Raw genomic sequence first — 13,479 nt, 5'->3', positions numbered from 1 at the left:
ATCTATATTAGTGTCTTAGAATTTTATTATCTATCTCAAGACTTCCAGATTAGAGGCCATGTAATCTATACATAAAGAGTTAACATCTGCAGCTTTTATCCATGTGCATAGAATTGGGTTTCTTTGGAACACACTGAGCTATGTGGAATGGTGTGTACCTTGGAATAGAAGACCTTTTTTTTTTTTTTCCCCTTCCTATTCCTTTGCTGATAATAGAAGACAGTTTTTAAGGGAATTCATTTTGGCTTTGCTAGAGAATCTTAAATTGAATATAGTGTAGTTCACTTGAGCAATAAGCATTTATTGAGCATCTACTTTGTTACTGGCATCATGCCCAACTGAATGAGCATCCCACCATCATGTTAAATTGGTCATCACATACAGAAAGTCAAAGAGTTTAGAAGAGAAGGAAACAAGAAATGTGTTCACAGAATGAATGTTAACTCAGAGGCTGGGTGTAGTAGCTCACACCTGTAATCCCAGCACTTTGGGAGGCTGAGGCGGGAGAATTACTAGAGGTCAGAAGTTTGAGACCAGCTTGAACAGCATGGTGAGACCCTGTCTCTACAAAAACAAAAAAATAGAAAAATTAGCCAGATATGGTGGCACGTGCCTGTAGTCCCAGCTACTTGGGAGGCTGAGACAGGAGAATCACTTAAGCCCAGGAGTTTGAGGTTGCAGTGAGCTATGATGATGCTGCTGCACTCTAGCCCAGGCAATAGAGCAAGACCCCATCTCAAAAAAGGAAAAAAAAAAAAAAGAATGTTAACTCAGAATTAATTGGAGGCTAAATTATATTCTATAACATGATTCTCAGATTTGATTTTAAAATACTTGAGGGCATTTAAAAAAAAATTATTTGTAAGGGGTACTATAGTTACAGACTTCCGGAAGGTCTTAAAACTATTTTAAGCACTATTACAGAGTGATCCTGAACTAGATGTGGGTGGCTCTAATCAATAGGTGAAATTTTAGGTGCCAAGTGGATTTTTACCTTATCCTTGGCCAAAAATTGTCCTTTACCATGTCACAGTGACTAAAATGTCTGAGAGGAATCTTGTGGAGTTTTTTATCTGTGATATTTCCTTATTGTAAGACAGGGACCATTATCACTAATAGTTATGCTAAATGCAGTCTTTATCCCTCTAAACAGAAATGAACTAACACCTCTAAAGAAAAAAGGCAACCTGTTTGAAGCAGTATTGTCTTGACTGAGTTCAGGTTGTTCCTTCTGCTCCTTTGACAAGCTTTCCTTTTAAAACTCCATGTTGGAAAAGAAATCACAGTCCTAGAAAAATAAACCTGAAAATGGGAAAATATCAAGGCAAAATTTAGATGAGTTTACTCATCACCTGATTGTGGGTTTCTCTAAGTCAAATAATACACATTCCTACTATGTCTTGTCCTTTCCTTCCATCAACTCCCCTCAGTGACAATTGCAAGCCAAGGATGGCTTGCCTGAAGTCTTCTGGTGTTTTTCAGGTCTTGTTTTCTTTCTACTCCCCTGCCCCTCATCTCATCCTACCCTCATGCTAGGAAAGGCTATAGGTAGACTTACCATGCCACCATGTGGCTGAAAGTTAGTATATTCTTTGGAGAGTCAGTTCAGGGAAATGGAGTTTATTTGGTTCTCCTCACCTGCTACCTCTTGGAAGAACAACATGTTACCACCGTACATTCTCGTAATACAAGCAACATGTCTTTCTGAATCTCCATACAGAAATAGCCTTGTTGTATATCCCTATGGTATTAGGACCTCTCTAGAATGCACATCTCTTCACTCTGGCAGGAAGTGCCAGACTTGGGGGTTATGAGACCACCAGAAAAAAGTGGAGAATGAAGAATCTGTACTCTCCCCCAGTTTATTAACAATGAGTATTTCTCTGACCCCAACTTCTTGCCTTGGGTTTTGGATTTGAGGACTGCCTCAATGACCAAGCTTTGAGGATCTATCCATTCCCAACCTTGATCAGGCTTGAAAAACCCTTAGTTTGTCTCTCTGATTAGAGGCATGTGAGCTGTCCTTCTGCCTCATGACTTCCTTCCAGCAGTTTATCAGAGCAGGCCCTGCAGAACAGACCAATCTTGAGAGATTGCTCATCTAAGCCCCTGAAGCCACCTACCATTTGCCCTCTCATCTTTGGGGCTCCTGTCTTTGCTAACTATTGCTCTGATAATTCTTTCTTTTTCTCCCCTCCTAATATTCTGTGACAGAGCCTAAAATTTCCTTGCTGCCTTCCCCTACCTGCTCTGATTGTTATGAGGATGGCTTTTCTGGGGGCGGGAGGGGGGTTAAAGTTTTAAGGTAAATATTCAGTGATACATGGCATACATCTAGAGAACAATATCCTGAATCTTTGTAAGATCATTTATTTCAAACATTCTGTATGAACATTTGGGAAGTTCACATGTATTAGGAATCACATCCTGATTTATAACTTAGGAAATAGAAGTATTGTGACTGTGTCCTTTTTTTGTCCTGTGAAGTAGTAGCAGACAGAAATCCTGTATCAAGTTTTTTAGCAGTAGAAGCTGTTTCACCAGGTCCTATAAGTTCAGTATGAGTTGTCTCAGATAAACTCCAGATTTAGCATACTGACTCCATTAACTGCATTGCCTTTAGGACTAAGGATTTTTTAATATTAGTGTGTGTGTGTGTTCTCTCTTCCCCCCCAAAGCAAGCTCTTACCCATAGCTGATGTCAGACTTCAAACTTTGCCATATCAGTGGCAGATTGAGTGACCTTAGGCTAAAGTCAAACTAAGAATGGAATGAATTGGTGCTTATAGGGCAGAAACCAGGTCAACTTAATGCTAAACAAAGATTGATGAGTAGGGGAAAAAACAACCACTCGACAAAACTAGACATGGGAGTACTGCGCTATCCACAGCAGTGTGCTCAGAGCTCTCAGGTATATTCAATTCTCACGATTACCCTGTGAGATTGTAAGAGGTAGATTTTGCATTTTAGAGATGAGGAAGCAGAAATAATTGGTCTAAGGCCACAATAAGTAAAAAAGCCAAGATTTGTGCTTAGATCTCCAAACTTCAAGTTTGGGGCTCTTTGCCAAAAGGAAGATGCTTTATCAAGCTGAGATCTGAGATGTTGTCTCTGTAACAGTAATAACAGTCAACTTGGTACCAATCCTATTTAATCAAATTAAGCACTCGGTCTGATTTAGTTGGTTGTTCATACCATCTATTTGAAAATATTCTTAACTTCCCAACATCTGATGCAGAGCAGAAGCTTATGAGCACATTTCCTCCACTCAAAATGTGTAAACTGCCCTTGTGAACCAACTTGACAATTATGATAAACCTAGCAAGTCCACCGTCAAGCTTAATCTTCCTTTCTTTCAGAAGTCCAGATCCCTTTGTCATCCTGAGGTGCCCTGTGCCTGTTTTCTCTCTATTTTGTCCTTATTTTCAAAGAGAAGAAATGTGGATTCTAGATTCCCAGTTTAGAATCTGTAAAGGTGAATGTGTTCATATTTCCTTCAGGAATCCTCATTCCTGCTTCACCCCATTTGGCTCTCACAGTAGCTCAGACTTGGACATTGCCTTAGGGTTGGCTTTGAAATGTAATTAAATGATAGGAATAGGACCCTGGGGTGAAACAGGGTTGGGGAGTCATCGTGGTTTCCTCTCTGATAAACTGAAGTCCGTTTCAAACCTCTGTGAAGAATCAGGAGCAAATCCAAGGAACCATAATTGGGGTTTAGATTCAGCTTCAGAGGCTTAGTCACCACAGTGCAGAGGAATTTGTGGGGATGTTATATGCGCCACATAGCTGCAGTGTTCTTGTTGCCCTTTCCAGTCTATGGCACAGTGAAGCTCATCACAAGAGCCAGTATGTGGATTAGACCATAGTAGTGTTGCTGCCACCATGGAAGTTCCTGAGACGACTTGAGTTGTCTAGGAGCACAGAACATCTTGTCCAAAGTACTACAGTATGCCCTTGGATATAGCTACCAGATTTCCTACCCCTGTGGTGACCACATAGACCCTGTGAATACTGTCTGGATAGGAAGGAAAAAAATAAAAAGTGGGTTGAAGAGTCCTAACTGCCTCATGGACTCTAAGCCTGCTATCACCTTTATGTGAACTCCAGATTCCTTCATCAGTATGCCCTGCTCAGATACCCTCATCTTTCTCGGGTTAAATGTTAAGAACATGCTCCTGGGAGCTACTATGTCTCTGCCCTCTGCAGAGTATGGTTTAGAATAATGATTCCACTGTCGTAGGCTTAGTAAGTGGTTTTACTACATTCTGTGGAAAAGATTCATACTTGATAAATTGATGTCAGATTTCATGAGATCAAGATATAGATGATATATAGATATCTGTCTGTATATAGATATAGATAATATAGATGAATCCATGAAGTTTTCAGTTGACTCTTGCCAGACCTTTACTAATTTTCTTCTGTTTTTCTCTCCTCCTTTCAGAATAGTCAAAATGGTAGCCCCCTTCTCATCTCTGGTTCCCTCCCACCACAGGAAGGAAATTTATATGGGACTTTTCCTGTATGAACTGATGATATTCATTCTAAAGAATCCTTTAAAACCTAGTCTCTGAAAGGAGTTTTATGTTCTGACATCTCTAGATAAATTTATCTTGTAGATAAAAAAGAAAAATTTCAGATTGGAAATTTATAGAACTCAAAGACTTGCCCTGGTGTTTCTTTTAGTTACGTCTACAGAAGTGTGTGAATTATTTTTAATGCTGTTTTATAGCATTAAAATTATTGAAAAAAGTGGTTTCTTTTCTCAATAATTAGAAACACTTTAGTACTTAAATGACATCCCTCTGGTGTTTGAGCCTAGTATGAGTTCAGCCTACAGGAAGTATGCTGAGTGAAGACTTACTGGTTGAGTAAAAAACCAAATACAAACAGCAGTTGTTTAACTATTATTTACTTCTCTTCAAGGGTGATCATAGTAGTGGACTTTTCTGTAGTTAAAATGCAAATTAGGGTAGAGAGACAGGAAATTTTCACATTCTCCTCCCCAAAAATGCTTCCTTAAGTCTAGCTTCTCAACAATTTGTCCTTCACTTGAGTGAGGCTTACTTGGTTTAAATATCTGCAGCTTTTTTGGTGGTCAAGAAAATGACTGTATATAAGCTCAAACGGAAATGATTTATTTATAATTAGTTTTCATAAAAGCGTAAGTGGGTGAGGGTTTCTGCTTCCTATCAAAAGTGCTTAATTTAACTGCCAGCAACATCAGTCATGATCTCATCTTTGGCACATGAAGGTGATTTTCCAACAGATAAATTCACAAAAAATAGAATGCTTGTGCTTGTGGAAGGTGCCTTTTCTGGCATCAAAGGATCCTAAAGATTTATTTAGAGACCACTATAGTATAGAAGAACCTATGGTTACGATGACTCTTCTCTTAGCTGGAGCTTCAATCTTATAGGTCATGTGCCTTCTTTCTAAATCAGATGCTTTATTGAGTTCTGCCTACGGTGGAAGACAAGGGCCATTGAGTCCCTTGCCAGCATTCTTTTCCTGGCCACTCACCAGGCTTAGAATGTATTCCCTCTCTTACTCCATTAGAGGAAGACTAGTCTTTGGAAAATTAGTATTTAATCTACAGGGTCCTGAGGTTGCTTATTTTACTAAGCCCATTTGACCAATAAGGGAAATTTTTTAATGACTGCAATTACCAATTAATTCTACCTTCAGTTTGTTGGTCTCTGTTACTGCAGTAACATTAGCTATATGAGGAGATCCTCAAGCCATCAAAGGTTGTTGGGCTGAAGTGTAAGGGACCACTGAGCTCTGATATTCAGGGTATGTGCACGATTCTTGTTGCATTGTTCAAATGAATGTGGTCCTGGATCCTGCCCCAAGACTGCAGTCAATCTACTTGGCTGTAATAGACAATGCTCTCTTGGCTGGTAGAACTCAGTAATTCTGACCATAATGGCTTTCTGCTGCTCTATATTTAGTAGCACTTACTCTTGGGCTTAGTTATTGCTATCTTATTTTCTCACCTTCTGAGAATTACCTGTTGGTTGCAGGTCATTCTTCCTAGGCACTTAGAAAACTATCACCAATATTAGTCAGTCTGGTATGGAAAGACATTTTGAAGTAGCAGAAAGATAGCCTTTCTGACATGCCAACACGGTTTTTCTTACTGCCTCAGCAGTTGCACATTACAGGAACTAGTAAAACTTGAAGTAGCTTTACTTCTGTTCGTAGAAATCTGTTCAGCCCCTGGGCCCTTGTATCTGCTGCAAAATTCTTCCCCTACCCCACCAGGTTGTGCTGCTTTCCGTTTCCTCAGATACTGATTCCTGTGGCACTCTACTGTGTGATGGTCTTTTCACATTGGCTGTGGCCCGGGTCATCATCTGTCTACCCTGTGTTCTCCTTTCCAAATACCATATGTAGATGTTTGAAAGACACAGGTTCTTGGGTTGCTCTCCTGGGGTAGAGCTGAGTCTTTTGGACCTATACTATGTAAGTGGCCTGAAAGAAATGGTCATCCCTGGAGGAGATGCTGTCCAATATCAAGTAAACAATTATCTTCAGGCAGTCTGGGATGCAGGTAAGTGCCACATGTCTCTCCATGGTACCTTTAGGGTGGGGATAATTTTAGAATATTAGACCTTGGAATGGTACAATTTCCAAATGCCTTCTCTACAGTTGTTTTGTAAATAGACCAATATAAAGGCATATTTAGAAGAAACGTGGCAAGAAGTACAGACCAGACCCCTGGGTCTGGTGGCAGCGTATGGGTATGTTAGCATATATAGCAGCTTAGTGCTTTGTGGCACATTGTAAGTGCTCAGTAAATGTTCATTGCTGCTATTATTGTTACTAGTATTATTATTTAGAATTTAGGCTGGGCGCAGTGGCTCACGCCTGTAATCCTAGCACGCTGGGAGGCCGAGGCGGGTGGATTGCTCAAGGTCAGGAGTTCGAGACCAGCCTGAGCAAGAGCGAGACCCCGTCTCTACTAAAAATAGAAAGACATTATATGGACAACTAAAAATATATATAGAAAAATTAGCCGGGCATAGTGGCGCATGCCTGTAGTCCCAGCTACTCGGGAGGCTGAGGCGGTAGAATCGCTTAAGCCGAGGAGTCTGAGGTTGCTGTGAGCTAAGCTGACGCCACGGCACTCACTCTAGCCTGGGCAACAAAGTGAGACTCTGTCTCAAAAAAGAATTTAATGGGAGAAGTTAGTGTGGAGATTTCTCAGTTATGATAGAATATACTCTTTAAAATCTGTAATTTTTTTTAAATTGTAGAGATTTACTTTAAAGCTATAAACAAACCATCTCTAGTTAAAACAAGGAGTTAATTCTTTCTGTAGCTTAGTCCTAATACAGTAGTGTGACATTAGTAATTGCCTTCAGTCTTAGAGGTCAGTAAGTAGGACTGTTTCTTATTAACTTGTTAGGGCATCATGAAATGCTTTGCCTACCCAGGACCCCATTCCATTGGACTAAGCAGTTAGTGTAGGAGGATTACTAATAGATCATTCCTTCTATATTGTTGCTAAAGTTATATAAATTCTTGTGTGTATGTTTGTAAATTGTTAAGTATTTTTTTCATTTTATTTTAAAACATCCTACGAGGAGCTCCCCTACTTGAATTGTAAGACTGGTTTGGACATTCTTCATAATATTTAACATGGGTTTTCCTTTTCTTAATTATACTGCATGATCTCTAAATAATTCTTCCTTCTCCTTGGCAAGAGTACCTCCCAAATATTTACACACATCTGTGTTTATTTTCTTGCAGTTGAATTGGCAATGATCATGGACCGTTTGTATGGTGGTGTCTGCTATGCTGGTATTGATACAGACCCAGAGCTGAAGTATCCCAAAGGTGCTGGCCGTGTGGCATTCTCCAATCAGCAGAGTTACATTGCGGCCATCAGTGCTCGCTTTGTGCAACTCCAGCATAATGACATTGACAAACGGGTAAGCAACTACTTAGGGTGGAATTGCTATGAGAGAGAAATGAAGTTTGTTTTCGGGCCCCTGGGAAGAAAAACACCTTGTGATCATAAAGGAGCAGCTCAACCTTGCATGGCATTGGTCCTTCAGTCCATCTAGGCTGCCTAAATAAGAGAACAGCCTTGGTATTTAAGGTGTTAATGAATCTTCTGCCTCACCCATCCCCAGAGTGATGTTACACTTATGAAAATAACCCTGCAGAATTTAGCGTACCACGCTACTGCTGTTTAAAAGATGACGCTAACAGTGCATTAACAGAGGTTGAGAGCTGGTGACCTGCTTGACCTACATAGTGCTCTTTTTTTTTCTTTTGAGACAGAGTCTCACTCTGTTGCCCGGGCTAGAGTGCCGTGGCGTCAGCCTAGCTCACAGCAACCTCAAACTCCTGGGCTCAAGCGATCCTTCTGCCTCAACCTCCCGAGTAGCTGGGACTACAGGCATGCGCCACCATGCCTGGCTAATTTTTTTTTATATATATTTTTAGTTGTCCAGATAATTTCTTTCTATTTTTAGTAGAGACGGGGTCTCGCTCTTGCTCAGGCTGGTCTCAAACTCCTGACCTCGAGCGATCCTCCCACCTTGGCCTCCCAGAGTGCTGGGATGACAGGCATGAGCCACCATGCCCAGCCTACATAGTACTCTTGAAACAAACAAACTTGTAATAACATTTAAATGTTTAGGAGTATACAAAAACTGTTGAACTGGTTTCTTTTAAAATTGCAAGATCACACATGGTTACAATCATTGGACCCAACTAGCTGCTTCAGTCTCTACTTCAGCTCCCTCTAGTTCTCCTGTTCACACCATATATGCATATGTATTACATGTCACTTTTTTCATTGGTGTTACCTACCAGGCCTCTAGAGGCATTGAATGTGCTACCTCTGATCTAAAGCGAGTGCATGAGGCCAGGTACAGTGGCTCACGCCTGTAATCTTAGCACTCTGGGAGGCCGAGGTGGGAGGATCACTTGAGGCCAGGAGTTTGAGACTGAGTAATATATCGAGACCTTGTCTCTACAAAAAATAAATTACCCAGGTGTGGTGGTGCCTGCCTATAGTCCTGGCTACTCAGGAGGCTGAGATGGGAGGATCATGTGAGTCAGGAGTTTGAGGTTGCAGTGAGCTATGATGATACCACTGCCTCTAGCCCAGGCAACAGAGCAAGACCCTGTCTAAATAAATAAATAAAAATAAAGAGAGTGGCCGGGCATGGTGGCTCATGCGTGTAATCCTAACACTCTGGGAGGCCAAGGCGGGAGGATTGCTTGTGCTCAGGAGTTCAAGACCAGCCTGAGCAAGAGCAAGACCCCGTCTCTACTAAAAATAGAAAGAAATTAGCCAAACAACTAAAAATAGAAAAAATTAGCTGGGCATGGTGGCACGTGCCTGTAGTCCCAGCTACTTGGGAGGCTGAGGCAGCAGGATTGCTTGAGCCCAGGAGTTTGAGGTTGCTGTGAGCTAGGCTGATGCCATGGCACTCTAGCCCAGGCAACAAAGCAAGACTCTGTCTCAGAAAAAAAAAAAAAAAAGACCAAAAACTAAAGAGAGTGCATGAGGTGGAGTTGTAGGGAGCTGGTATGCACAGTTTGTTTTGTAGGTAGACATGGGTTTAAATCCCTAAGTCCCAGCTCTGCCACTATTTGGAAGCTTCGGGAAACGGAAGGTGGTAGGAGCTAATCTGGGACCTATGCTAATATACATGAAAAGAACAAGGAGGAAAATAGCATCATGTCTTGAACAGCTGCCTATGCAATTGTACAGTGACTATTAATGCCTCCCTTAAAGGATGTTCTTGGGGCATACACTGAACTGGAATTAATAAAGTAGTAAATATATTCTATTGTGAAGTTTCACCTATACTCTCTATAGTCAACTTTGACTAATTTTGTGTAGCAGGCAAGTTTCTTAGGAGATGAAAATTTTAATTGGTGATGGATTTTTCGTATTCAAGATTATATTCTCACTAGGACATGTATCTAATCAAATTACAAAAGCCAGTGTTTAGACTAAATATTCTGTTTGCTACATCACTGGACTCCTTAAGAGTAAGTGGTAGTGGTTTCTTTGTATTTTTAATTAAAATGAATAAAATAATTTTTTTTTTTGAATTTTGAAACACTCTTTAAATTAATGGAGACTCAAAGAGATAATGAAGATTCAACTCCATTCCAGGTTTCCTAGTACCCATAACTTGCCTTTTCATAGCAGTAATCTTCCTAAAAGACTACAAACTCCACGAAGAGAGGCATGGTGTCTGTCTCATTCTCTGCATGGTCCCCAGTACTTACCCATCACTTGATTCAGTCATAGATGCTTGATAAACTTTTGTTGAATTAACACATGGTGCTACTTGGGGGGTTCTTTTACCTACTGCTGCTGTTGCTGGTAGACTTGCTTGTCTCTGTATGTTTGGGAGTCTGATATACCAGATTCCATTACATGAGACTGCTATTGCACCCATCACTGGTGAACTCAGGCAATAAACTTAACCTGAAGAGCCTTAGGTTCTCATCTGTATGGAAATAGCTTTCTTTGTTCCTCTCTGAAGCCATAACTGGTGACTGTACAGCAGGTATATCCTGGAGATGATAAAAGAGAACCTAGGGGAGGGCTCCATTTCCCCATGCTTCTACCTTTCCTTTGCCCTCATCCTACAACCCCCTAGCCTGTTCCTTAATAGAGGGAGGTACACTTGCCCCAGGGATTATAGTTGTCTTTGAGGCCCTTTAAGAATCACAATATATTCAGATACTGTTTGTTTTGTTGCCTATCCCTACTGCTAGTTTCAGGTCCTCAGTATTTCTTCCCATAAGATTTAAAACTAGGTAATAAAAGAGAGAAATGGCTTTGCGTTTGCTAATGTGATGGTAGGCCATGCTATGAAAATGGGTTTGGAACATCAAACCTCTCAGGAAAGCCAGTGACTATTTTCTGTTCACTATATTTGGGTTAACCATACGTTCCATGTCGTAGAGTAGACCTCGATAAACATTTAGGGTAGCAGCCAGCTATTGGAAAGAGCATGAGTTTGGAGCTAGAACAGATTCCAATACATGTAAACCTTTGCTGCACCAGTCACCGGTGACCCCAGGCAAGTTACGTAATGCCAGGAGCTTCAGGTCCTCATCTCTAACTCCTTCCTGAGGATGGTCTGAAGATTAAATGAGATTTGAGGACTGAAAAGCCCTACGGCAGTTGGACAAATATTCAAGCCAGCACTTTCTGGTTAATAGTATTCATCTTGCTACAAATGCACAATATGTATATATTTTTTTAGTCACCTCTGTGAGTGACCATGCACTTAATATTGGTGTTGTTAATATTACATAGCTCAATTTGCTCTGCTAAAGATGTAGCGAAAAGGCACGCTGGTTAGTGGAAAGTACACCAGCCCAGAGTCAGATAGACTGGGTCTAGATCTGGTCCTATTCCCCATGGGGTTATATGACCTTGGGCAGGTCACTTAAATTCTGAGCTTCAGTGTACAATGAAGGCAATAGTAATAGCCTGCGTAACCCTTGAGATTGTTGAGAAGCCCAGCAGAGATTCCATACGAGAAAGCAGTATGTACAGTGTAACACACCGTACACCTGTGTGGTGGGACTGTGGGCACAAGCATGCTTCCTCCTTCCACGTGGTATTAAAAAGGACCCATCAGTTCCTTCAGCGCCCTGGGGTGACAGTCATCTGAGTGGGAGCATTGGAAATCATTTCAAGTGGTAGAGTCCCTTCCCTCCGTTTTTCCCCTCAGGGCCCAGCTCCATCTTCATGTTCTTTGTTTGCCCTGACCAGTATGGAGACCATTTTTTACTATATTATGGGAGATGGAAGCCAGCCGGGACAGCTGTTTCTCTGTCCCCTTCTTGTTTTCTTCTTGTTTTGAGTATAGCCAGCAATACCTTATTATTTTACCTCTTGTATTTTGAGCCTCTATTAACTATGCCCTTCATAGATGCATTTTTAGGTTCGCTCACAGTTTTATTTTTATTCATCTTTCTCCCAAAGCTTAAATTTGAGCTTTCCAGAGAGCTCCTATTATTTATAAGCACATTAGTGTTTCCTTAGATTATGCCCTTTTTTCCCTCAGAAAAAAATGACTGTTCATGATTGTCTACAGAGAATTTCTGTCATCAGTCATACCTTCTTTCCTCCAGGTGTTTAGCAATAATCTCATAGCAAAGGTTCTGAAACTTGCTGGCTAAAAGTCAGGAGCACATGTCCGCCTGAACCCACAATCCCTTTTCCTTGCTATTGAAAATTCCAAGGTGCTACAGTCATTCTCTCCTTCCTTCTTTTTATTTTTAAAAATTTTTTTAGGTTAATCAAGTGAGGCAGTGGGAGTAGAGAAGGAACAAAGAAATCTGTAACTGGTTGTGATCAATTAGTTGTAAACACCACTGCACTCAGACCAGCACTTTAAAAAAATTTTTTTGAGACATTTATTTACTTTCCCACATCAACAATCTTGGATTATTAGTGGCTATGTCTTATATTTAATATATCCTCAGGAAAAAACATAGCACTGTTAAGTGCTATGGCATCGTATAGGGAACTTCAATCTTCTTTTTTTCTTTGAAACAGAGTCTCGCTCTGTTGCCCGAGCTAGAGTGAGTGCTGTGGCGTCAGCCTAGCTCACAGCAACCTCAAACTCCTGGGCTCAAGCGATCCTCCTGCCTCAGCCTCCCGAGTAGCTGGGACTACAGGCGTGCACCACCATGCCTGGCCTGGAACTTCAATCTTTGGTGGTAGCTTTAATCTCTTTCCTTCTGATGTGAACCTGCAGTTGCCTTTAAACCAATTCCTTGACTATTTTAAAGAACATCAAGTTTTTATTACCTTTCTACTTGAAGGAGCCTTCTTTGCTGTCTGCATCATTACAAATGTAAATTCAGGGGAATCAGTGAATTTTTTAAGCTATACATGGGATTTTAAGGGCCACTTGTTTCCAGTTTGTAGCCCTTATCCCTTAAGGAGAGTGGAGGGGGCCACCTGCAGAGCAGCAACCCCTGGCCATCAGGTCAGACAATTCTTTAAGTGTGGCAGTCCTAGGATCATATGAGCTATGTGTTCATACATGCACTTTCCCTGTGTACACTGTGGGGAGGTACACAAAGAAGAAATTGGTATATTTCTTTACCTCTTTTGCATCCAACCTTTTTCAAAAAAGACTTCTCTTTTGAGGGTTTATATTTATTTTTATTGCTGCTCTTGGCAAAGCTTTTAGGTGGAGTGGTTTATGGAGGAAATACAGCCTTTATAGATTTGATTTCTCCTTACCGTCTTAGAGATTTTTTGACTTCCTATGAATATCAAATAAGATATGTCAATATGCAACATTTATGCGGGGACTGCTTGGCATATAGCAGGCACTCAATAATGTGTAAAATAAATTAGGATAATATATGAGAGAGCAAGCACTGGAAGCAACCATGGATGTCTCTCAAGGATACTGGACATCTAGAGTAGCGTCCCCTTTGGTCTCTCCAATCCAACTTTTT

General features: G+C 40.9%; 1 protein-coding gene across 3 annotated transcripts in view; it reads left to right on the top strand.

Annotated features, from left to right (window-relative positions):
• CPEB3 (cytoplasmic polyadenylation element binding protein 3) overlaps positions 1 to 13,479 on the top strand; it is a 184,225-nt gene that overhangs the window by 152,270 nt on the left and 18,476 nt on the right. For all 3 annotated transcript variants that reach the window (XM_069459925.1, XM_069459923.1, XM_069459924.1), the window contains one exon: positions 7,762 to 7,943. In XM_069459925.1, the coding sequence (XP_069316026.1) occupies positions 7,762 to 7,943 (182 nt within the window). The remainder of the gene's footprint in view (positions 1 to 7,761; positions 7,944 to 13,479) is intronic.

This window comes from Eulemur rufifrons, chromosome 28 (assembly GCF_041146395.1).
Source record: "Eulemur rufifrons isolate Redbay chromosome 28, OSU_ERuf_1, whole genome shotgun sequence".
Classification (NCBI taxonomy): Eukaryota; Metazoa; Chordata; class Mammalia; order Primates; family Lemuridae; genus Eulemur; species Eulemur rufifrons.
This window is presented reverse-complemented; position numbering and strand designations above follow the sequence as displayed.